Source organism: Amblyomma mixtum, chromosome 9, assembly GCF_055824585.1.
Source record: "Amblyomma mixtum isolate Tamu chromosome 9, ASM5582458v1, whole genome shotgun sequence".
NCBI classification, from domain to species: domain Eukaryota; kingdom Metazoa; phylum Arthropoda; class Arachnida; order Ixodida; family Ixodidae; genus Amblyomma; species Amblyomma mixtum.
In genome coordinates, this window is record NC_143020.1 from 23,313,999 (window position 1) to 23,339,151 (window position 25,153).

Sequence of the window (25,153 nt, forward strand, 5' to 3'; positions counted from 1 at the left end):
ATGGAAAAGTAGAAGCACGGTTTTCTAGTGTCTGAGGTACACACACATAGGGCACACACATAGGGTACACACAGCAAGAAGTACCACATAATACAAGTTTCATCGATGAACGATCACAGACTATGCCGCTTATATAAACTCAGTTTAATAAAAAATAATGATGCCATCACTAGCCTAGCAAGGCTAGAGAAAAACATTTCTGCTTATAATGTGCGCCATCCTGAGATGTGGTATGTTCCAAAATGCAGAACCAATTATGGAAATCAAATGATAAAATTTAAATTGCCTACACTTCTGAATCACATGATAAAGGATGCTAACATTGACATTTTTTATGGCATACTGCAGGCCGTGAGGCCCAAGCACGAGTGGATACAGAACAGAACACAAATTGAGCAATAATACCAAAGTGCAAACAGAAAACGAGCAGCGGGAAATGACTTGGAAAAGAAAAAGAAACTAACAAAACAAACTAAAAACAAACTAACAATGGTTACTTATCAAATCAAGAGACCGTACACACGAAGCTGGTAAGCTGTTCCAGTCACTGATGGTTTGCGGAAAGAAAGAGTGCTGAAATAAGTTAGTCTTTGCAAAGTACGGGGTCAGAGAAAGGGGGTGGGAGTGTCGGGTTTGTCTGGTGTTCTGTAGATTAAGATACGGCGAAGAATTAATTCCAAGTTTATGGCTAAATAACAAAAATAAGAATTTCAATCGAAGAAACTTTCGCCGGGACTGAAGGGTTGGTATGAAATTCGAATGCATTAATGCAGAGACAGAAGCAGTTCTATTGTATTGCGAAAACATGAATCGCACAGCTTTCCTTTGGATCCGCTCAAGTGCTTTTATGTTAGTGAGAGTATACGGGTCCCATACAATGCACGCATATTCCAATTTAGTCCTTATAAAGGTTTCATATGCTAGTCTCTTAACTTGAAGTGGTGAATCTTTTAGTTTATGGCGCAACAAGCAAAGTTTTCGTAAGGCAGACGAGCAAGTGTTAGAAATGTGAGTGTTCCAGCTTAAGTTGTTTGTTAATGTAACACCAAGATATTTATATTCAGTTACTTCGGTAATTTCTCCTGAACCCAGAAAAAAGGAGCGTTTAAATGGATTAAGTTTTCTCGTAACACGTAGTAGGACAGTCTTTTCGAAGTTAAGTTTCATGCCCCATCGATTGCACCATGCGTGGATACTATTAAGGGACGTGTTTAGTATTGCCTGGTCGTCCGCTGATCGGATCTCATTGAAAATAATACAGTCATCAGCGTACATGCGAATCTGTACAGGTTCATCAACCACATCTACAATATCGTTACAATATATCAAAAACAACAGCGGCCCAAGCACACTGCCCTGAGGGACACCAGATGTGACCGGAAGAGCGCAAGAATCATTTCCATTAATAGTTACGTACTGTTTGCGTTGGATTAAGTACCTCGATACCCAAGCAATAATAAAATCTGGCAGCCCTATCAGTTCAAGTTTCTCAATTAATTTACTATGGGGTACTAGGTCAAAAGCCTTGCTGAAATCCAAGAAAATTAAGTCTACCTGGCCAGCCCTATCCACGACGGAAGCAAGGAAGTGAAATATGGTGACTAACTGAGTAGTTGTAGAAAACCCTTTCCTGAAGCCGTGCTGGTGTTGCGACAGAATGTTATTTTCTTGAAGAAATTTTGAAATGAGGTTAGACACAATGTGCTCTATGAACTTACAAGAAGAACATAATATAGATATGGGGCGGTAGTTAGATAAAGAAAGCGGGTCACCCTTCTTTAGGACGGGCACCACACGTGCAGTCTTCCAATCGTCAGGTATGGACGCAGTACTAATGGAAGCTTGAAATATAACTGCGAGGAACTTGCTCAGTGTTTCAGCGTAACGGCGAAGGAACGCACCAGGTATACCATCAGGTCCAGGTGAAGATTTAACTTTCAGTCGGAGCAGCATGTTAAGTACTCCCTCATGCGAAATCAAATCAGTGACATTCGGAAAATGAGACTGGAATGTTGAAAATGAAGGTTCAGCGGGCATGGAGAACACGCTGTGAAAATATTGGTTAAAATGTTGTGCAATAATCTTGGGGTTAGTGACTACTGCACCGCTATGAGATATTTGTTGCACATGCCTTTTGCTTTCCTTCATAAAGTTCCAGAAGCCTTGAGGATCCTCAGAAACGAAGTTCGGGAGAGTAGTGTTAAAATAAAAAAGACTTTGCACGCATAATGGCGTCGGAAAGAGCTGCGCGAGCTTCGCTGAAAGCATGAGATGCTGTTCTTTTCTTACGTAAGCGTTTGGCCTTCCGTTTTAAATGTATTATATGCCTGTTCATCCAAGGCGTATGTTTCGCCGTTTTGTTTATTTTGTCAGGAACAAAATTACTCAAACAAAAGTGGCATAAATAATCAGATATAACAGCAAAAGAACTGCGTTTATTGTTTGTATAATGTTGTGATATGATTTTCTAGTTCTTCTTGCCTGTTTTATACTAACTTTTTCAACGATGTTGCCATATCCGGCTGTGTTCTCTTGCCGCACGCTTCTGTCCTACCCCGTGTGTTGGGAGGTCAGGGCTTTTCAAGCTGTTCACACAGATTTTCTCCTGTCCTCCTCGCAGCATCTTTTTGTTGTGGAATAAATTTCAATTTCAATTTCAATTATTCAGCCTGAGTGCAAGCTATCTTCAGATACCATGTCCCTTTTCATAGCCTTGTGTGGGAATACTTTCTAGGATAAGGATGAAAATTCTGCATTTCTGTAGGCGCATGAGCATCCAGATTCCATCACCAGACGGGGCTTTGTCACGATAACTTCGCCTGTGAAGAGAACGCGTTGATGACAATAGTCAGATATTTTCCACCAGACCAGGATTACGGCATAAGTCAAATGTGGCTCGTGCGCAAACCAGCTAATATTCAAGTCCAAATCGTGCATGTTTTTTGTCTGCACAGCTCTCTGCATCGCCCATACTCTAAATCACACCGATGTCGATATTCTTAAAAGTTCTGTCCCATATGTGGGGACTGAAAATGTGCAACTATTATGGACTTTCACGTTAAGGACACTGGCACCTTGCTATTCACGTCCCTAGCGTACCTCAACAATGTTGAATGGAGGGAACATTCGGAGAGCCATTTTTGAAAACAAATATTGTAGCTTTCGGATATAACACAGTAAATGCGGGAACAGGAGGAATGCTACATTTGCAACTGAATGAAATGAGAATGGATTCGTTGAAGAGGCTAAAACCTAGATTGCGGGAAACTGAAAATACTGCAGCAAAAATCCTAAAAACAAGACGTAAAGATAAGCCTGCTTTATGTCGGCAGTACTCACTTTCTATGCTTTGAGAGTAAAAACTAGTTTTCAAGCGAAAGCTAAACTGCGGGACCTTGGGCGTCGATCGCCGGGTGCCTGTTTTTCACCTTCGAATGACCTTGAGCTTCGAGAATAGAGGAAAGGCGCATAACTGGCCTCCTGGGACAGTAGTAACCTTGGTCGCGATTTATGCTACGAAACCAATGGAACCGGAGCTTGGAAAGCAAAGAAAAGGCGCATAACTGCCCTCTTGGAACAGTGGGCACCTCAGTCGTGCTTTAAATTAGGTGGCGGTAGTGACATGTGGCGGTAGTTACATGGTAGTGACATGCGATAGTGATATCTTGACAACATTGTCCTCGAACTCAGCACTGAAGCCTTAGGCTATCGGCGTTCATTGTGCTAACTGGCGTAAGCTTTGACAACGTTTTACACTTCGATAATTTTACGGAAATCAAGAGCGCATAAGTAGCTCGCTGGGTCAGTGTGCGCCTGGATCGCGCTTGTAGGTATATGTGGGGTGATGAGAGAGAGAGAGATCTGGGCTGCATGTGTGAGCGCTCACAATGTTGCGGTAGACACGAAAACTGTCGTGATCAACAAATAACTGCAGCTGCCAGGGTGGCAGCGTGGGTGCGCTGCCTAACCATTGCCCGGACCGCACTCAACCTTACGTACGCCAAGCCGCTTACAGTTGCCCGATACCCCATAGCTTTCGCCCTCAATGCTGGGTCAGCAGTAGTTCAACCGCAACAAATTTTGACAACAAAAGCCTGGGTTTGCCACCCAGTCAACCACGGATATCCATGGTAGGTCCAAGTAAGGTCCGAATCTCCAGTGCCAGGCTGGGATGTCCGTAGGGCATGCCTACGTATGTCCATATTCGGATATACGCATCGGAGATTCTGTGTATGTCCGAGGGACGTTCGTTATCGGATAGCTGGCGGACATCCGCCGGCGGATGTCCGAGGAGTATCCGTAAACATCCCTCTTGGGATGTGAGCTTACATGGCATATATATTTTGTTTTCCCTCAGACAAACATTTTAAAACAAATCCTATTTTGCAAATGACAAAATTCACACAATCACATTTCTACCACCAGCTAGTTTAATACTCAGATTAATTAAGATCATTCAACTATGGTGTTGATGTAAAGGAACGAAAATTAAACTAATTGCTTGGCTTTCTGGCGCCAGTGCTCATAATTAACGCCCTTTTATCCTTCAGCACTCCTTCGAGGTAACCCAGGCATGTAGCCATGCATGCTGCCTTCCATGAAAACAAATCCGAATAAACTCCTACCAGGGGGCGCGGCAGAGCGGTAAGCCTAAAAGTCAATCCAATCCAATCTATCAGCCAATTTTTCGTGGCGCGATGGTCTCGTTGGTTTTCGTCGCATGGTGCCCCTTTCGACCATTACTTTTGCTGCAATGTGCTGTTTGTTCCCTCTGTGGTTGCTTGGCTGTGCTACAAATGTGATGTGTCACCTACGCGCTCGAAAAGACCTTCGTTTGCTTCTGAAGCTCTTGCAAAAAAGCTCCAGCGTCGTCGTGCACCTGACCCCTTGCCGAGACATGCTTTGTTTCTTTGATCGAAAGAAGCGGCCATGGTGTTACCACTTGCGAGGTAAGTAACTGTGCTTGAAAATTACTTTCAGGGTGTTGCTGTTTGATGAGTAAAGCGCATTAACGCAGTTGTACTCTGTTGTGCAACTTGTTTGCCACGGAGTGGAAGTTACAAGCACTATGCATTAGCTGCCGCAAACGTTTCTCGTGTTTGTGAAAAAAAAAGTTGAGATGGTGTGCAGTTGCATGGTGTGGATCTTAAGGCAATTGCGCGTAGGTTCATAATTGCGATAAAACAGAACGCAGGAAAAGCATAGTGCCAGGACGTTGTTAGTTTTTCAGTGCTTCGCGACTGAGTTTTTCTTACCTTTCTGTTGCCTTTGCAGTGTGGATGTGGCCCGGCTACCGAGTGTATTGGTGCCTACATTAATTATGCCAAACCATGGAAAGCACAGGTAGGTTGAAAATGTCATATAAAAGTTGTTCATACTTCCACAGCTTATCAATTTGTTCATTAGGCTTGCCAAATGGAAGTCTCCAACCATCCACTACACAGTACTTAGCACTGTGCAGTAGCATTGTTTAGGACAGCTTAACTGTTGTGTTAAGTTTGCGAGCTTCAGTCACACATTTTTCACTTCCCAATCACTGAGTGCAATGAGCTCTTGCAGTGCTTTGGTATAACTTTGCCAAACATGTTATGCCCACAGGGCTCAATGCTGAGCCAGATAGCAGGACCATATATGGCACTCCTAGAGCCACATGTTCCTGGATTGTGACCAGACCTCTCTTCCTTACTCCTGTGCAGCTGTGGATCATCAAATATGCTGTCAGTGCCCTGATGCTGTATTCATCAGTGAACCCTATGGGCATTGTAGTTTCTACGGAGATTGTGTTTTGCTGCATCGTTGACAATGTGCTGTATAAGTTGCTCTCTCATACTTTATTTTCTTGTCTATACGGTGTGGATGTGACTGACCTAGGCTAGCAGCTATATAGTACCTGCAGCATACAGCAGCAACCTTCAGGTAAATTTGAACTACAGCGCAAGTTTGACCCTGTCACATAATGGATACTTTCCTTCTGTTTGCTCTGTGCAGCGGAGGGTATCTAGCTATACTGCAGTGTTCTTGTACAGTAATGGATAAAAATTTGTGGGATGAGAGTTCTTTGTAAAATATTTTCTGTGTGCTGTTAGCAAGAGTAATTTAATCAAAAGCCTAGAATCATGAGGGGACATGGATACTCGATCTTATTGAACAAATTTCAGCTGACTGCCTGGCGAGGCAATGCAAAACTAAATATTTTTGGAAAATCGACATCCAACAAACTTTTCTCTGTGAGTGTACCTTGTGCCCAACCTAAGTCATTAGCTAGCTTGCAACGGTGTGGTAAGGATCCCTACTCTTAAACTTGAATTTTTTTGACTATCATTATGGAAGTGACTGCCTGTGGGAGTAGCTGTGGTGTCTTGTAATGTAAACGGATTTTTCGTGAACTGGTACAAAGCTCTGCAGTGGGTATTTGTTTTTGCAGTTTTTTTGGAAAAGCAAGATATTTTGTATATTTGTATTGCAAAATATTTGTATTGCAAGAAATATTCTCACCTCTGTTGCTTGCAACTAACTAGTTCTTCGAGATGTAAACATGCTCTCGGAGCTACAGATGACTAATTTACTTGGCACGATGGAGTTACTGCATAGAACTGGTGTCTGTCAAATTCGCTTGCTTTCATGAGATATTCTGAACTTAGTGTTTACTGTTTTCTGCAGAAGACGTCCCTGGCTTGGCTACAATTTCATCATTGTCTGTACAGTATCCTTCCTGCTGTGTTAACTATATGTATGGCCAGCTTGATGAATTCCTCGTGAAGACTGAAGACGGCATTTATGTCATAATAAAATCATCCAGACTTTGATATGGTTTGTCATTTTGGTCGATTGCTTTAGATTCATGCATATTACATACAGCAAGGTGTATGTCCGATTTCAGACACTCTGCGGGCTCTTAATAAGCCCAGTGGCCCTACGAGGTGCACTGATTGGTGGTTGTAGTTCTGGCTTGCCTCATAATGGTGAAGAATGCATTACCTGCAAATATCCTCAAAAGATCCGCCGGCGGATATCCGAGATGGATATCTGTCGGCAGTCTAAATAATTATATTTGTACCTCCGTCGGAGGTCCGTGCAAGAGCCATTGGACGTCGGCGGATCTCCCACGGATATCCGTACATACAGTAAAGGACATACTTCGGACGTCCGATGAATGTACACTGGTTGATTGGGCACTTATGTAAATGTGGCGTTTTGGATAGGATCCCAAGAAATAGCTAAAAAAACAGATTCTATCGCCCCTCCAAGACATTCTGGAAACAAGAAACAAAGCTTTAAGTACTGCCTAATGTACGCAAGCTCAAGCACAACTTTAGAAAATTTGAGCAGGTGTTTTATTTTCTTCCTCCCAGAACTTATCATTGCTTTGCGCTCTACTTGATGTAGGAGGGCTAAAACTAGTCGCCTGAACGCGTCTTGGAAACGATGCCTCGTCCCTTCGTCTGAATACTTGTGAACATTTATGCGCGGACTGTGTTGCAAGCACTTATTTCCCTTTCCAAATTGCACGCATTTTTTGGGCGTCGATAAGAGTTGGCAGTTGGCAGAGGTATCTTGGTAGCGCATAAATTCTGGCAAAGGCGCACTGAAAGATGTGAAGGCAACCCTTCTGTATAAAAAATTCAACCTTCTCGAAGGGATTAGGGTTCAACCAACAATTTTTTTGCGCTCTTATTCTTTTCAATATCTCACAAGATGACCTTTATATTTTGTTTGCATGCTTTTCTGTGCAATATTTTTCACGTTATCGCATGTTTTTTTTTTTCAACGCATTCGCATTTCTACAGTGGCAAGTGTAGCGTCTGGCCTGCCATCGCCTTTTCTAAGTGATGTTTTAAAGCTACCCTGTCTGTTCCAAAAACATAGAGTACCTGCCAAATGCTTTCTACCTATCTACCATCCTTACCATAAGGATAATCGCTCGTCTATACCATCAGCTCATTGCCATTGGTAGGTAACCTGCCGTCTCCGTCTTAGCCTGTTGATCTCTAGTTTTATCTATTTCTTTTTTTAGGATATACTGCAGGACAAAACCCAAGGATGAGGCGCATACAAAAAACAAAAAGAGAATAGTTTTACAGCAAACTTATGAAAAACATAAAAATTGCTGCACAGGAAGCGGAATGGCGTAGCACTAGATATAGACTGTAGAATACTGACTGTGGTACTGTGGGACGTTGAAGAAATAGCTCGAAGTACACAAGTACAGGTATGAAATAATAAGTTCGAAGTACAGAAGTACAAGCATGACATACAAGCGAACATGCAAAAAAAAAACTTCGGGTATTAAGCGCATACGGCGACATCCAGGCGTGGAATGCAAGCAAAAAAAAATGTTAAAACGCAAACGTGTTTTTCGCCCAGAGTCCCTGAAATTTAGAGCATCTGCCTCAATCACACTTAAATATAGACAATAGCTGTCGGGTAACTTGTTGGAATAAGGCGGTTCAGGGCTATTGTTAATAATGGTATCAGCATTATCCTGCTGTCGACCTCTGCTAATCAAATGTACTTATGTACTTTTTGATAATGTACCAAAGCAGCTTATAAGAGATTATTATATTCGGTGCATTTCGTTATAAACTGATTGATGATTTCAATTTGTGCTACTGACGAATACTCGTTCCTAAATCCAGTCATTTCCGTTGTTCGATTGCAGTCTTAACATTTCCAATTATGATTTCGATTACCTAAGCAAAATCCATGTGTAAACTGACAGCCTGCTCTACCATTACCGGCATTTAATATCTTCTTTCACACTTATCAGTGAGAAGCAACGAACATCCTTCGGTACATTTCCGGGTATTTAGTATATACTTTGTGACATATTTGTGGGATGTTATGTTGGGCGCTGTGGTGCACTCGAGTTCATAAGACATTGCACAATCCTCCGCCTGGCATGCACTTTCCTTTCCTTCGTAATTCCTAAACATGGCATCCCTGCTGTTGGTGATGACTGACTTTGCGCCTACGGGTGAAGGAACAACGAGCGCATGCCTCGGTAATAAGGAGCGTTGGGCAGGTATTTATATAATCACGTCGAAGGAGCATGCGGCTTATCAGAGTTCCCGCAAAACGAAGTCATTAGAGGTGGGCTGGTAGGAATGCAAAACACAACTTAAATAAAGGAAAGAACGTACGGCAGGCGTGTTTATATTTGATTTAATTTATTGGGGTTTAGCTTCCAAAAGCGACTCAGCTATGAGGGACGCTGTAGTGCAGGGTTCCGGAAATTTCGACCACCCGGAGATCTTTAACGTGCGCCGACATCGCACAGTACACTGGCCTCTAGAATTTCACCTCCATCGAAATTCAGCCGCCGCGGTCGGAGTTGAACCCGCGTCTTTCGGGAAACTGGCCGAGTGCCGTAACCACAGCCACCGCGGAGGGTTGAGGCCGTGTTTAGATAATGTGAAAAAACTGAGAGCAGACTTATGTTGTATGGAACGTACTGTCTGTTTCCCAGACAAAGTACGCTCCCAAAAAATGAAATATCCGCTTTGAGCAATAAACACCGGATGGCGCTTGGGAAATTAAAAATCAATATAATATCTCTTTATTCTACATATGACCATTCTCTTCGAGAGAAAAGGCGTAGTTAGAGCAATAAAAGTGGGCGTATTTTGTTTGTAATAGTGCTTTTATTTAACAAGCAATTTTTTTTGTTTCAGTACAAACTGAATGAAAGCCTTGTGGATCATTTCATTCATCCCCTGAGTGAACGCCTCCGAAGACTAAACACGACATGCTCACAGGAGCTACAGAAGCAGCTTCCCTTATGGAAGGCGGCTGCCGTTCGCGTAGACAATGCTTTGAAGGAAGCCAGGATCCAACACTCGTCGTAGGAAATAAACACGACCGTTGGCCTTTGTGCATCCCCACTTCATTGTGCACGGCTTTCCTTGACATATATACTGTAGCGCTGCTGTTCGTTGCACACCAGACATACAGTTCATAGGGGATTTCCACTTGTACGAAGACGAATGTCGTGTAATACGAGCAAATATACTGGTTTTTGTGCTCAAGCTGTCGCCATTCTTGTCCATCCTACCTGATAGTCAGGTGAGTTGAAAAGTGCGCCTGAGCATCAGAAAACTTGTCTTTACAAGGTAGCAACTTGGCTCAAATGCATTCAGACAGGCGGGCGTATAAGATAAAAATAATGGCGCAAATGAGAAATTGGGTTAGCTAGTCAGAAGCGGAACCCCTTTCCCTTTGCTTGATTCATACATGCTACAGCTAGGCCGCTGCGCCTTGCACGCACGTTCATACGGCTTACCTAAATGATTGCTTAACCCGTTTGTGACCAAGAAAAATCTAACTGTGGGGTTTTCTTCATTTTTAGCACATAATTCTCGTATATAAAGACAAAAACATGAGTAAAATTTCGTCACGATTGCTTCAATCGCTCCAAAGGTAAACAGGTGTACTTTTTATAGTACGCTGGTCCCCCCCATAGCACATGTGGCTACTTTGGTCCACTCCTGCTTGGTGGGGTGATTTTTCCTAATATGTCTGTGACATTTACGCAGGGTGATGTAACACCTCTTGCAGGCCCTCATGAATCATTTCTTCCTATAGTGGCACATCAGTTTTTCGAATTTGCGCGGAAAGCTTTGTCCTTCTCAAAGAAGGGTTAGACACGATTGAGCCACAGTGTGTGCGAACCGGTGGTTGCTGCATCTCAAGACATAGGTAATGGCTAATAACGTTCTTGCCAAAGCAAAAATAGTCAGCAGGATCGTCTATATCAATTCGGCAAATTGTTCAGGCGTTCGCAATTCCAAAGTTGAGCTTTCGGATCAACAACCATCCTACTTTTTGGTCCTGATGCCGATGTAGTTGAGTTGAAGTCTCGATCCGAAATGTCGACGCCCGCCATACAGGTCAGGTACATCTAGTATGCTTTGTTTTTATCCTAGGCTACAAGCTTTGCAATGAAAATTCGTTTTTTCTTTCGCCATGAGCTTCAGCGAGAATTAGGCAGTTTTTGGTTGGCTGAGAATGCTGTGGATGCAGACCAAGCATGTCGTGCCTAAAATACCTTATTCTCAGTTTTGCGTAAAATATTTACATAGGAGAGGCAAAAAAGACGAATAAATTCTCCGGCTGGATAAGAGAGGCTGCGTAACACGCTCACAAGCAGTGAGCAGCTGTTAGGATCAGCCGGTTAGTGGTGATGTTTCCGCTGCAAAATAAAACACGTCCACGTTTATTTTTTGCAGTCAGCTGCACTAGCATCGAAATAAGAAATAGTTATTAGCATTGGGGCAGTTTCGCATCATCTCGCACATGTGATGCAACAATTCTATGAAGAATGAACACCGCTGATCGCAATCTTTGCGTATGCACGACTATGATTTAGCTGCAGCAGGGTCGAGAGGCCTGAAGTTTTCGCAGCTGCGGCAAACATAGTGTTACATTTTACTTTCATATGCAGTCAACTTTACCTGGTAACGCGCGCTTGAAGATGTCAAAAATTTCAGTCATAAGGTAACTTTGAAAAGATTCCGTAGATGATGTTTTGATCAAACGACAATTACTGTACTGCCTCGGGAGGTTCGATTGAATCTGCGAACTATTTCATTCGTAAGTCTACGCTTAACGCACTGGGTTATTATGGATTCGCTAAATTAGCTAATATTGCCCCGTTTCAGTTGGAGTGAATGTTATGAAGAATGCTACACAAAATAATTTTGCACATAAAAGAGCGTAATTGTGAGTTGTCTTACTGACGTGTTGGTTTCGACGAGTTTACGCGATTATTAGAAGCCTGGAAAAAATTGAAACGCTCACCTAATCTGGAAAAGGCAGCATCCGAGCAGTTACTTGGCTCTCAGAATACCTTGTCACACTGTTTATAACCTGATGATCTTCAACCGAAAGCGACAAATGGTTCAAAGTGGGCAGCGTGCTTCGAATGGTTTATTGTGTGAAGTTTTTTAAGCCGTTATCTGTACTTTAGTATCAGAGTTTTGAACACCGAGCTGATTGGAAAAGTAACATCACGACCACAAAAGCTTAGTATCCATGGCATCGAGGTCCGGCTTGTTTCTTTTACATTGGCAATTTGAGGTGAGGGATCAGGACTCATGTACCTGCAGACTGCATATATAAAAAAAAACTTGCCTTACTCGCACGAACTCGAAATATATCGAGGTATATATTAATATTGACCTTGAACCTGAAAAGATTTTGCATGCAGCTTAGCGCGTTGAAATTCCTTTCAGAGATGCGTACAAGTTTGTATACATCTACATTTGCTAATAAAAGAGTTTAAAAAAAATTAGTTTTGGCGCCAAAAAAAATCCTGATGTACAAAATCGGGCGAGAGAAGCCAGCAAAAAGAGGCGCCCATATAAATACGCTTTTAAGTCTCCTTTGCAAGGAGCTCTACAATGTAGCCCTGAAATATTTCTCAACATGAAATAATTAAAAGACCCCGCAGAGGAAAGGCACGGGAGACGTAATAGCGGTAAACGATTAAGTGAACAAGGCTGCAAATATAGAACAAGGAGGTGAGTCATTGCATTCGTTATTCCTTAATGACGCTTAGTAACACTTAATAATTTTTTTCATTGTAACATAAATGAACATTAATTTTGGAAAACGCTTTAGATGCATTACTGAGTAGACGGCGGGAGAGTTTACCAATTTTACGATAAAGTTGACTCCAGTGTGTTTCTTTTGTTTTTGGTTGAGAGAGGGGGGGGGTTGTGATAAAATAGTTGGTACCTTATAAAAGAAATAATCATTACTGCTTTCTGCAGGCATTATACTTGTGTTACCTCCCAAAGCTCTTAATGATGATGCATTTTTATGGCGCAAGAGCAGCTATGGCCAAAGGGCGCCAGTGCACAAGGTAGTTTACATTTCACAAGGTGGGGTAAAAGACCCGTATCCCTTTAAAAAGGCCGAGCACCAGGCAGGGACAAGCTTGTACTCATTGCATCACCGGCGGGTACCCGAAGGCGCGGCAATCGAACCCCGCACCTCCCACATGCGAGGTGGATGCTGAAACCCCTAAGCCACCGCTGCGGCGACCATTTCAAAGTTCCTGATGTCTTATATTTCATAGTATCGAAACAATTACTTCATCCATTTTATAATTAGAATCATCAGTAAAATCTCAACGTTTCTTTATCTATATTAGGTGGAAATGCCAGGGTAAGAATTCTTTGCGTATGTTCTGGAAGCGCCCAGCCCCACAGCAAAAGCATCATAAAATAATTTGCCTTGCAGGGACCTAAGTTGTCCGTAAGGGGCCGAGACCAGTGAGTGAACCAAAAAGTTGGCAGACGGGAGGCTAGCACAACCCGCTAACCACTGTGTCACGAAAATACATGCGAATGATTGCGTAGTGCTAGTATAGTGATTATGCGTCGGGCGGAGCCTTTCATAAGGGCTCAACTCCAACATCAGCTGCTGCTATATTGGCACATTTTCCCCTTGTTACTCTACTTAAGAAAACTTGGTATTTGCCAGGTACTCGAAGCTCCTGGTCAAGGTGTCGTGTGTACTCTTTGAGAGTTCCTGCGCTTTATTCAATAAAAAGGCGCTTGGTTAATTTTACCAGTACCTCACTCGAGCTTCCAATTAGGAGGCGTTGCAGCTTGTAGAAATTAAACTTACTGGACCAATAAGATGTATTGTGTTCGAACGCTACTGAGGGCAGTCATCGCTACTCACAGGATGTTAAATATGCGGCGGATCATAGTACTATATTTATTTACATGTTTGATTAATGAACAGTCTGGTTTACAAAATTGTTTTTCTTCGATCAGCACCACTTTCACCCACACTACGTCTGAACAAAACGCGTTAAGCCGTTTTTAGACTTCTTTCCTTCCGCAACAGAATGTACCCGCATTGCCTCAAGAATGGGTGCGCGAGAGACTTACATTTGTGGTTGCCGCCGCGGTGGCTCAGCGGTTATGGCGCTCGGCTGCTGACCCGAAAGACGCGGGTTCGATCCCGGCCGCGGCGGCCGAATTTTTTTGGAGGCGAAATTCTAGAGGCCCGTGTACTGTGCGATGTCAGTGCACGTTAAAGAACCCCAGGTGGTCGAAATTTCCGGAGTCCTTCACTACGGCGTCTCTCATAGCCTCAGTCGCTTTGGGACGTTAAACCCCATAAACCAAACCAAACCATGCATTTGTGGCTGAGCTTCCACTCCTTCCATGCGTGAGCATGAATGAGGGAAAGTTTTGTTTGCCTAGCATTGAAACTCACTCTAGGCTTCAGATAAAATATGTTTGAGCTAAAGTTAGTCAGTTTTCAGAAGGACACAGGTGCGCAATAAAAAACACGGACATAGAAGTAGACAGGGACTAGCGCTTACTGTCTACTTCTATGTCCATGTCTTTTATTGTGCCCCTCTGTCCTCCTGGAAAGTTATGAACCAACACGCCCAAATACAAGTACTTCAAAGTTAGTCACCTACTGAAAAATAAAATAGATTCCTACAAATTACTGCACATCAATACAACTTGATTTTGGTATAGCTGTGCGCATTAGAACTGCAAAGTGACGCGGCGAAAAATTCGGACACGGTTGAATTAGCACTAGACGAATTCATTCCACACGCCGTCGTTCATTCTGAGTGCAGTTCTCACCTTGTCTGCTCTGTAATGTGTGCTGTGTTCATAGTTTCCGCAATTGTGTGAATGACTGCTGTATTGTGATGCTCTTCACGTTGGCAGCAACGAGGTAATTGCGAATTTGTTGTTTTGGATGAGAGCGGAAACTGAAGCTGTACCTTTGTTCGCCTTTGGCAGCGCGACAACAAGCAGTCACAATAGTACGAACAGAAACGACGATAAACTTAATTTACGCGACAATTAATTATTTTCAGAAACACTACGGAGACGTGTTGCTGCACATTTGCGACAGGGAAGAAAACTCTACTTATCCATTCCGACACAATAAAAGACGCATGTCAAAAACCAGAACTAATTATGGTAAACAAACAAATCGTTATCAAATGGCTTCGATTCTTAATGAACTTGAAGGTAACTTGAATTTTTATCTAGTATTACCACAATCAAAAAGCACTTTTAAGATGTCCTAAGAATATCAGGTGTTTTGTACGGGGAGTGACGAGTGCTTGTGACATGCATACACAGGATATATCCTTCTTTGTACCATAGTTTTTCACTTTATTTTTTTGTTATAAATGTCCTTCAATGTATTGTATACTGAAAAAAATCTATTTATAATATCCTTGCATATTATTGTACATATCATACTGTGTTAATGTTGTGATTACATTGGCATAATTTATCCACATTTTATTTAAATATGTCACTTACCTTCTTGTTATGCGCAAATTGTATTGCACTTCCGTCGACTGCAGAGGGACACAGGCCTCGTCAGGCGCCAAAGCATTTAGCCTCTGCCCCTGCACCAGATGCTGTAATTGCTCTGCTAAAATAGATCTTTCCAATTTCAATTTCAAATCGACGGAAACTGATTGTACGCTCAGCTCATATAACACTGGTTATTACGCACAGGTATTTTAATACAACAAGAAAACGTGAACAATATAGCACGCTCAGTGGAGTCAGTGAAAATTGCGTTACTTACTTTTGCTGAAATGCAGAAGAGTAAAGCAAAACAAAACAAGATGTGTCGCATGTTCTCTAAGCAGCTGTTCTAAACACGTATTGGACTCCTGCTCGGCATTACCGCAGGGTGATTTATAGGGAGGAGACACATCTGATCATGCGCTTTGCATCAGCTGTTCACACGGGCGAAAGATATTCAGATATGAAAACCTTCAAGAGATTTATATTTCGTTCCAGACGTACCTCCATTGACCTTTCAAAAACGAAATGTGTCGTATAACTGAGGTTTTTCTTTGCTGGCCAGAGACATTGATCATCTGTCAGACGGTGAGTCTACATTAAGGTCTTCTGAGTTCTGTGTATGATTGCTTTTATTTCAAGTCAGGCTTTTTTTACGTAAATATCGCTACAGAGGTGTACTTGATCTTCGGGTTAGCTTCGCACAGAAAGGGGCGAAGAAGTTTTATTCGCTGGCTTGTTTAAAGCCTTAGAGGAGGCGTGTGAAACTTCCCTTGTTTTCTGCTTCGTGATGCTCTAAGCAGTGTACAGTTAGCATGCATTCGCGATTCCTGCCTTTTAATGCATAGTTTATCCCTCGTTACCGCGTTTCATGAACTTAATAAACAGATGTCTGGAAATTTTTATATGAAGAATATAACCAAAGGCCTCATTAAAATTACCAACTTATGTAGAGTATGCATAGCACGGTACAAAGCCTAACATAGAAACGCAATGCCACAAAATGCAATTAATGCGATTATTATTTAATAAATTTAGAAATGGACGCTCGCTACTAAAGTTTGGCGAAGTTACATCGTGATTGTAACCGAGTAGGCAAATATTGCTCCAAGACTCTATTTTAGTGAGTGCAATACACACAACATCTCAACTCGTAAGCTTTGGATTGCGAGAAATATGCGCTTACTCCTATTTTCGCCAAAACTAACAGCTTTAAATACAGTTTTTTCTCTAGAACAGTGCAAGATTGGAATTCGTTACCGGAATCTGTTTTTTCCTCGCAAAATTTTTCTGATGCATTACATCGTTTACTTACCTGCTAATATTGATTATATATATGTTTTGTATCCGTGTGCTGCTGATATTGCATAAGTTTATTCGTTTGATTTTATTCCTTTGGTATCCGTGCGCTGCTAACATTCTATAAGTTTATTCTTTTTGTTTCCGTGTGCTGCTAATATTGAATAACTTTATTTATTCTTTTGGTTATGTGACATTGTATGTTCACTCCTGCTTTGGCCAAGCAGTGGCCTGCAGTATTATGAAGTAAATAAATAAATAAAGAAATAAATAAAAATATTGGGAAACAATTCAGTATTTTTACAATTCACACAAAATCTAATGTATGAAACAGTGAATTACGAATCTTATGCAGTCAATCTATTTTTCTAGTAAAGCGAAATCCACCGGGCGTCCTAGAAATTACTTTAAAAAAAACTGTCATTTCATAGCATTTAAAGCCTTTGCGAACAGTGTACGCTAATGCCGCCGCCAACTATTGTTCGCCTTTTGGCGCTCCTTCAAGGCAACACAGCAGAAGTGCAACCACTTGTATTGGCTTGTACGCGCTATCGTTCGCATTCTCTGCCCCTATAACACTGTGTCAGAGACGCCTTCAAATCACTGCAAACCATAGAAGTTACTGTAGGATGCTACACTCCTCTAACTCAGATAAAGTGGAGCCGATGCACTGCTGTTTTAAAGATCTCGAGAATATGCACGCAACGGTACTGGTGGTGTTAAAGGAGCGCCGTATTCATACTTTACGCGAGGCAACATAACATCGACGATGTTGGGGATATTTGCTGGCTAAAAAAAAACGCAGAACACAAAAAATAATTCAGCTGGAGGCAATCAAAGAGCTCTCCACCGAGCAGTTTGTCTCCGGAAACTGTAGTACAATCGTTATGTTAAGCATCCTCAATATCAATCGCACCCAGCGCGTGCTTTTAAATGGTGCAAATTTGGACGCGTGTATTCGTTCCGTAGTTTTGATGGGCGCCACTTTGCCCAGTGGTTAACATCACAGGGATCTAACCCGATGGATGCGCAAGCTTTTATTTAAATCGCCACCCTGCGACGAAAACAGAAATGAATTTGTGAGCTTATGTTTTATGGTTTCTAGCCATCAGGTTCTCTCTCACTCTCCTACAGAGCAATTGTGGGGGAGGCACGAAGGGTACTGAAGCGGAAAGAGGAAGAAACACAACAGGGTAATTGTCACTGACGGGAACTTGTGCATCCTAGTGTCAGTCCTCATGACATAACGTGAATTAAGCGAAAACCAATGTCCTCATATGAGATGTAAATGACTGACCGTCCTACTGTCACCGCGAAATACCAGACGCTCATAGCTTTCTTCTAGAGCATTCAGATTGTCGTTGTTCTCATTCATAGTATGATTTCCACACAATAGAGGCTCATATAACTCGTACAACATGATTTAAATAGGGTCAATACTCATTAACTCATATAATATTATATCAATGATGTGGCGTTTTCATGACTTCTCCAGAGCACTTTTTCATGACACACTGGGTATAGCCTCTGTGCGATCGTTAATGCGGTTGTCGCAATCATGATCTCTCCTTCTAATTTCTTTCCTTAGAACTAGAGTTTTAATGAATTGCTGAGAACTCCCTCCATAAGCACCTTCTGCAACCACGTCATCGGCGGCTGCAGGGCATGTTCATTCTGATTGCCTAGTCAGGATATCCCAATAGCTGGGCGCCTTGCCGGTGTCAAAACAGTCGTCATATAGTTCATTTCAGTTTCAGCAGCACCTTTTCCACTCCAGAAGATCGGAATGGACCCGAATGTAGTATCCGATAGAGTATCAATATTATTCTATACGCCAATTCACGCTTTGATATGGGCATCATAATATTAGAGTCGGCAAGATAAATGTGGCACACCTGGTGAAGACAATACAAAAGTTATACATTGCAACAGAAATGTGTTTTTTTTTCAGTTAAACTAAAATCTTCTGCCGCGAGAGCATTTTTTTTTAATGGGAAAAGCTCTTGTCGCGACAGACGTGTATAAAACAACAGAAATTTGTCGTGATATATTGCGACCGTATTTTTGGTGGCGACCAAATTTTTTTTTTATTTGTTCATATTTCGGCTTCTGCGTAGCAGAGTAGTGCCCAAGGTGCACTGGAAACCAGCAGAAGTTATTTAGCGGTTCATCTTGCATATTTTCTATCGGCCACGAACAAGTCCTTACTGTCGCGCTTATTCCCAGTATGCTTTAATTTTTTTTAAAAGCACAGTGGTACCCATCTGGCCCCACTGTTGCCACACCTTTTCTATGTTATTTTCTAAAACAAGCATGGCTTAAGCGACGCTGAGGACAATTCTATGTGATAGCTGTTCCCGGCAAAAGTTGTCCTGTGGTATTTTCTGGGTACGTTAGCTTTTGTCAGTCAGCAAAAAAAAATACAATTGAGAATTTTGAATTTGAAAAATTTTCCTGTAAATATTTTCAAACTCGTGACCTAAAACAGCAAGATATACTTAGTGGTGCGCATTTTGAAGTTAATCATGGTGTATCCAACGCACTGGGCTCCGCGATGAACTCGCAGTTTACTTGCGTAATGGATCACTAATAGTGGCACCTGTATTGATTTCCTCGGCCGTTAATGTCGCATACATACACCGTTTTCGCCAGAGTGGCCTGTTTAAAAAGTGCAGCTGCTACACAGAAACAGAGAACGCCTCTCGGTTGCGGTATAAACTAGCTGCATTGAGTCCATCATGGGGGGTACAGCGCGAAGAAGAAGAAGGACGAAGCGAGAAGACTGAGAAGAAACCGAAGAGGACTACACAGACGAGTGTAGTCTTCTTGCTTCCTTCTTCGTCTTCGCGCTGTATCCCCCATGATGAACTATTACAAAATCGCCCAGCTTTCCATTCTTCTTCAATGTAATGAGTCCTCATTCCGTGATGACGTTCCTAAGAGCCTCTGCAAGCCCTTGCTGCGCCGTTTCCACGACACCCGCCTCGCGGGCCATAGCGACGAGAAGGAAACTTACGAAAAGTTGTGTCGCATCGTGACATAGCCGGAGATGAGAGAGGATGTCTTGACTTAAGTTCAAACTTGTGCTACAAGTCAGGGAGGGAAACTGAAGGGAGGGAAACCACCATGCTTCCTGCCACCAGGGAAGAGCAGATACTGATCGGAAATCGCAGCTTGCGACTTAATGGGCAATTACCACAAATCGCCTAAAGGAACACGTAACTTATTAAGGTTCAGGGACCATTTCGTGTAATGGGTAGAACTGTACCCACTACGTAAACTGCACTTGAAGGCAATCTGGGATACGGTGTCAGACACGTTCACTCGTTTTGGTTTTCCCGCACACGTATATGGGCAACGCAACTTATTTTACGGGCAGGCTGTTAGTTCACGCCTTTGATGCTTTATGCGCCCAGCACGGAAAGACGAGGTCCTACCATCCTCCAGCCAACTTTAAAGACTCGAATCAGTTCAAAATAGCGCAATTCGCTTCGTTCATTCTGCATATTCATGTGCGATCAGCTTTTCATCTCTAAAGAATAATTACGGTCTGGAATGCCTTGAAGCTCGCCATCGCGTCGCCTGCATGTGTTTGCTCCAAAAGTTTTTCCATAGCACTCTGAATCAAACTCCTTACATATCGCCCCTGTCCCGCATATCTCACCGCACAGCACATCTGTTTCAGATCGCGCGGCCTTTATCGCATACTGCAACTTTTTCAGGTTCCGTTTTTCCCGGCACCATTGTTGGCTGGAATGCCCTTTCCGCCAATGTTGACGCCATCACATCCTTATCTTCATTCTTTTCCGCTCTAACCACTTGTATCGTACTGCAATGTCATGTATTTATTATTGTTGATTATAATAACCCACCAATTATGTAATACCCCCTGAAAGGGATCTTTAAGGTGGATAAAGTTAAGTGAAGAAGTGAAGTGTGTCAACAGAAATATCATGACGATGCTGATGGCGCTCACACAGCCCCATAACGACTGGAACGCACGGATCCAAGAAATGGCATTCACCTCAATGACAGCGCTGCAGCTGTCCACTGGCTTTGCGTGGCCAGTTACGCTTCTCGGATGCAAGCTCCGGTTTCCCATTCCCCATGCTTGCTCCTATGCTTCTGCATTACCAGCTCTCACTTGTTCTTGATACTCACAGAATACTTCTAGCCTCCTGGCCGGAAGACCGAAGGAAACCATAGAGAACATGGACCTCGGTCACCTCGAACACTGCAACCAAACGAACCACGGCAGGCGACCAATACTGTTCTCACTCGACGACGCGGTGCCCACTCGCACGCACGCACATAATGATCCGTATAAAGGGTTTACAACCTCCCTCGCTCCGATATGAAGTGGTTGTAACACGCGCAGTAGAGCGGGTGTCTCGGTTGTCGTACACAATTCGTACTCATGAAACCAAGCCGGTAAGCGCGACTGACTTATTGCGGTACACGGTCGTTCACCGAACATGTAGGCGCAAGTGGTACCCCAGGTAGATGGCACGCCCGTACAGGAACAACAGCGACGATTACCACGGCTAGCATGACCGTTAACTGGCTGAGGCTTCCGAAAGTCGAAGCACGCGTGCAATTGTTATCTCGCCGACAGCAGCATGCCATTGTTTGTGTGCCCCTTCTCTTACAGTTTCCTCTTTCTAGATGCCCCGGGAGGTCTCGTCTTGTGAGGGGATGTGTAGTACTCTACGGCCCTTTTTTTGCCATTAAAACTGCGCGCTTTCTTTCAGTGGTCTAGGTGTGCGGGCGGGCAGGGGAATTGCGCATGCCTGAACAGCTGCTCCCAAGATGTGGTATGCGATCTCTGCTATGTTGACTTGATAGGAGCTGCGAAAAAAATGAGCGGGGATTTCCTGCGGAAGCGCTGCTGGGGTGCGCTTACGCATTGGGCCGCCTGCCCGAAATATCAAGATGTCAGCATACTATACGTAGGGCGAGGAGCCACCCTACGAGCATGAAAAGCAAAGACGGAAGTAGCGCCTTCAAGGATAGAATAGCTGTTTGAAGTAAGTGGCTGCTATGTGAGCAGCCAGATTTCATGTACTGTTTTGAGTCCTAATCGTTGCCGCTTCATTCCATTCGTCTCGCCCTATGTTTGTGTTAAATTCTAAACAAGACACCAGCAAAGGCACCGTTCAACTGATAATCCGGAGTCAGTGTTGTCGGTGCTTTGAGGGAAAAATCACAAGGAAGACTCTAGCAGGTGGTGCCGAAAGAGCGACCTAGGACGCAGGTGAGCCACCGAGGCCAACGAGGCCAAGGGACCTTGCGGTGTCATCCCAACCTGCCCGTCCGATAGCGAGCAAACCGCTCACTCATGCAGCGGGAAGATAATGATTGCTAAATCGAAAAGAAGAACCTGGGGCGCACAAGTCTCACCACTGGGAGCACCTGCAAGTGCAAGGGAGTGCCACATTGCTTAACCGTGGCACTGCCACGCCGGGAATATCATGAAGGTACCAGGGACAAATAAATGCAGAGCAGAGAATAACCTTTGGCCTACATGGGAATTAACTCATTGCGCTCTGGAGCCGCCGCGGTGGCTCAGTGGTTACGGTGCTGGGCTGCTGATGCAAAAGACGCCATTTTGGCCGCTGCTGCGGTGATCCTATTTCGATGAAGGCAAAATGCTAGAGGCCCGTGTGCTGCGCGACGTCGGTACAGGTTAATGAAACACAGGTAGTCGCAATTTCCGGAGCCCTCCACTGAGACATTCCCGATAGCCGGAACCGGTTTGGGACGTTAAGCCGCATAAATATAAACCTTATTACGCCATCACGTCATATCTTTAAGGTGGCGCTAAAGTGTACCCTGAAAATTTAAGAGTGAAGCTCTTTGGCGCCCATTCCTGCGTTTCGTGGCGTCGCCGTCGGCGTTGCTTCTTCGTAACCAGCTCCGCAGCGGGGGCAGCGCGCTGCTCTAGTTGCGCGCGCAGCTGGCACCGTCTCCTCCGACCTCCCGATAACAACTGCTCTTTTGGCTCCTTCTCGAATGCACCCCTGAGCGGCCGCAATCTGAGCGCCGGATCCATGGCGCGCATCTAAATATGTGCTCAGCCCCAGCCGAAACGCATATCCGCCGCCGTTCGCCACAGCGAACCGCCTGCCTATATATTTATTTATTTATTTAGTACATACTGCTAGCCTCATGCCGAGGCTGTTGCAGGATTGGGGCATAATATACAAGGGGAGAAAACAACAGTAAGAAAAGTACACTTAAATTATTGTTATACAGTTCTAGTTGGCACAGTGGAACAGAAGAAAAAAAAGGAAAAAAAAAACTACAGTCAGAGATCATAAGTCACAAAAAAAAAAAAATTCAGGTGGGCAAAAGTAACGAATCGACAACATTCTGCAGTCAGGGTACAGTTGACAGCTTTGAAATAAAACTTTCCAGGGACGGGCACTTGACCACGTCATCAGGTAAGGCATTCCATTCACGGACTGCTTGGGGGAAAAATGAGTACTTAAAAGTGTTGCTGTGTGCCCGGAATTCGATTAAATGCTTGGAGTGTTGTGTTCTAGTGCTGCGGTGAGCTGAGCGGGAGATGTAACTCTCACTGTTGATCTTAAAGGCTCCAGACAAGAGAAGATACATATATTTGATGCGTATATGCTTGGCGAGACTACTAATGTATATATGTATATATGTATATATGTAGCGCACTTTCTTCTAGTGCTTTCTGCGCCAACAGCAAGGCAACCTTGTGGGTTTCGGAGTGGAAAGAGGCCACCAACCACCGCGGGTTCGGGCTTCGCGCGAGCCAAGTGCCCCGATCATCCGTCACCACACACACCCTACACACCACACAACAGGTAACCTCTGGAATTCCTTCGCCGGCAGCTGCTGCTAAACGAGATGCCAGAGCAGAGGCCCGGCGCCGACGCCGTCAGAATCAAGAGGTGCGTGCCGCCGATGCATAAGCTTACCGTCGCCGCCGTCTAATTCTTTGCCTCAGTCTATCAAAAAGCTGAAACTGCTGATGAGCTGCGCTCAGAGTTCGCCTTGGGATGTAACGTAATCATCGGCAATAATTTTTTAACTGCCCTTTCTGTTGGTCGCATTTTTGTTATGACGCGCACAGTCGGGTTCTTTTTTGAAGCCTCACCCTTGCCCCGTTGAGAGCTTCGACCGCATCCCTGGCTCCGCCACTATATCCACTGATGTGCACCGCTTCAAGCGTTCATTTGGTCTGGAATAAGCTGGTGTCGTTAATGCTGACTTGGATGTGTCACTAGACGGTCGAGACCGTGACACGTTGAGCCCGTTTCTTTGAATGCGACGCCTTCAATCGTTAAAATTAGGCAATATACTAACGTGTCGGTGTTAAGGCTCCGTTTGTGCGGAAAATCCGGCTTCGTGCCCGCATTGCGAGTGAAATATAGGGTGGCCGAGGTGGCCACTCACGGAGAAGCAACCTAGTTTGGCCGCCTAGGTCACGTGACCTTGTGACGTCATCACAACCCACCTACCTGTTTGACAGCAAGCTGAACACTGTCACAGGTGGCAGCTAAAATAATGATTGCTCGAGAGAATTTCTTCCGAAGAGACCTTGTGTGAGGAGTCACAGGGCCGTATCAAAAACTGAGGATAACAATTTCCGCATAACATGATAACATGAATATTCTACTGAAAGCAGAGACATAATACAGGGCGGGCGCATGTCATAGGCACAACTTGGCTATTAGGGAGCGGTTCGGCAGCAGCAGCAACCTATGCTACTCTCACACTTAGTTTTTGTTGAGAAATTACAATGAAGGTTCACAATTCTTCAAGCTTACCAATTTCTTCACTTGTGTGAATGCGAGTGTTTAATGGAAAAATATAACCGTACACCTTATTGTGGCACACAGAATGGTCTTATGTATTCACCGAAAAAGTTTCGGACACAGGGATAATATATCGACAAATTTTCGCAAGGGGATTGCGGTTCAATTTTTCCAACTTAAAATCACATTTCTAGAAATACCATGTGTTTGTAATTATTTTAAAAAGGTGTCGAAGGAAGGCAGACTATGGTGGCGAATAAACATTGTTAATTGTTTAATGTTTAATCTACAAAACTTTTAGCCTTGTTTTCAAGCATACGATTTATTATGGTTTACTATGTAAGGGAGCAGATAAACATAGAGCTCGTCTTACCTTAACAGAGTATATCCCAGAGAATGGGCTATTAAATGTCTAATGGCATGTTTTAAACAGAAAAGGCCCGAATGGGACAATGACAAGAAGGTACCTAAAGCAACAGGACAGGCGCCGCTGCGTGACTGGCATGTGGATACAGCAATACGGTCAAATGAGAACATAGTCCTCCATGAAGTCAGTAATTAAAATTCCAATAAGGAAGGGCCTCAGGCGGGAAGACACGTTCTCGCCAGTGCCATTCACCGCATGTTTACAAAAGGTATTCCCAGGCCTGAATGGAAAGCAGTGGCGGATAAGAGTTAATGGAGAGTACCTAAATAATCAGCGATTCGCAGACGACATTGACTTAATGAGTCACTCAGGAGATGAATTGCAAAGCATGG

The 25,153-nt window shown here is 43.6% G+C and overlaps 1 protein-coding gene across 1 annotated transcript in view; it reads left to right on the forward strand.

The window, feature by feature from the left end:
* LOC149328508 (glucoside xylosyltransferase 1-like) overlaps positions 1–9,845 on the forward strand; it is a 36,485-nt gene extending 26,640 nt beyond the window's left edge. Inside the window, exon 7 of the mRNA XM_089559004.1 lies at positions 9,672–9,845. Coding sequence (XP_089415130.1) covers positions 9,672–9,845 — 174 coding nt within the window. The remainder of the gene's footprint in view (positions 1–9,671) is intronic.
* Positions 9,846–25,153: the final 15,308 nt, after the last annotated feature.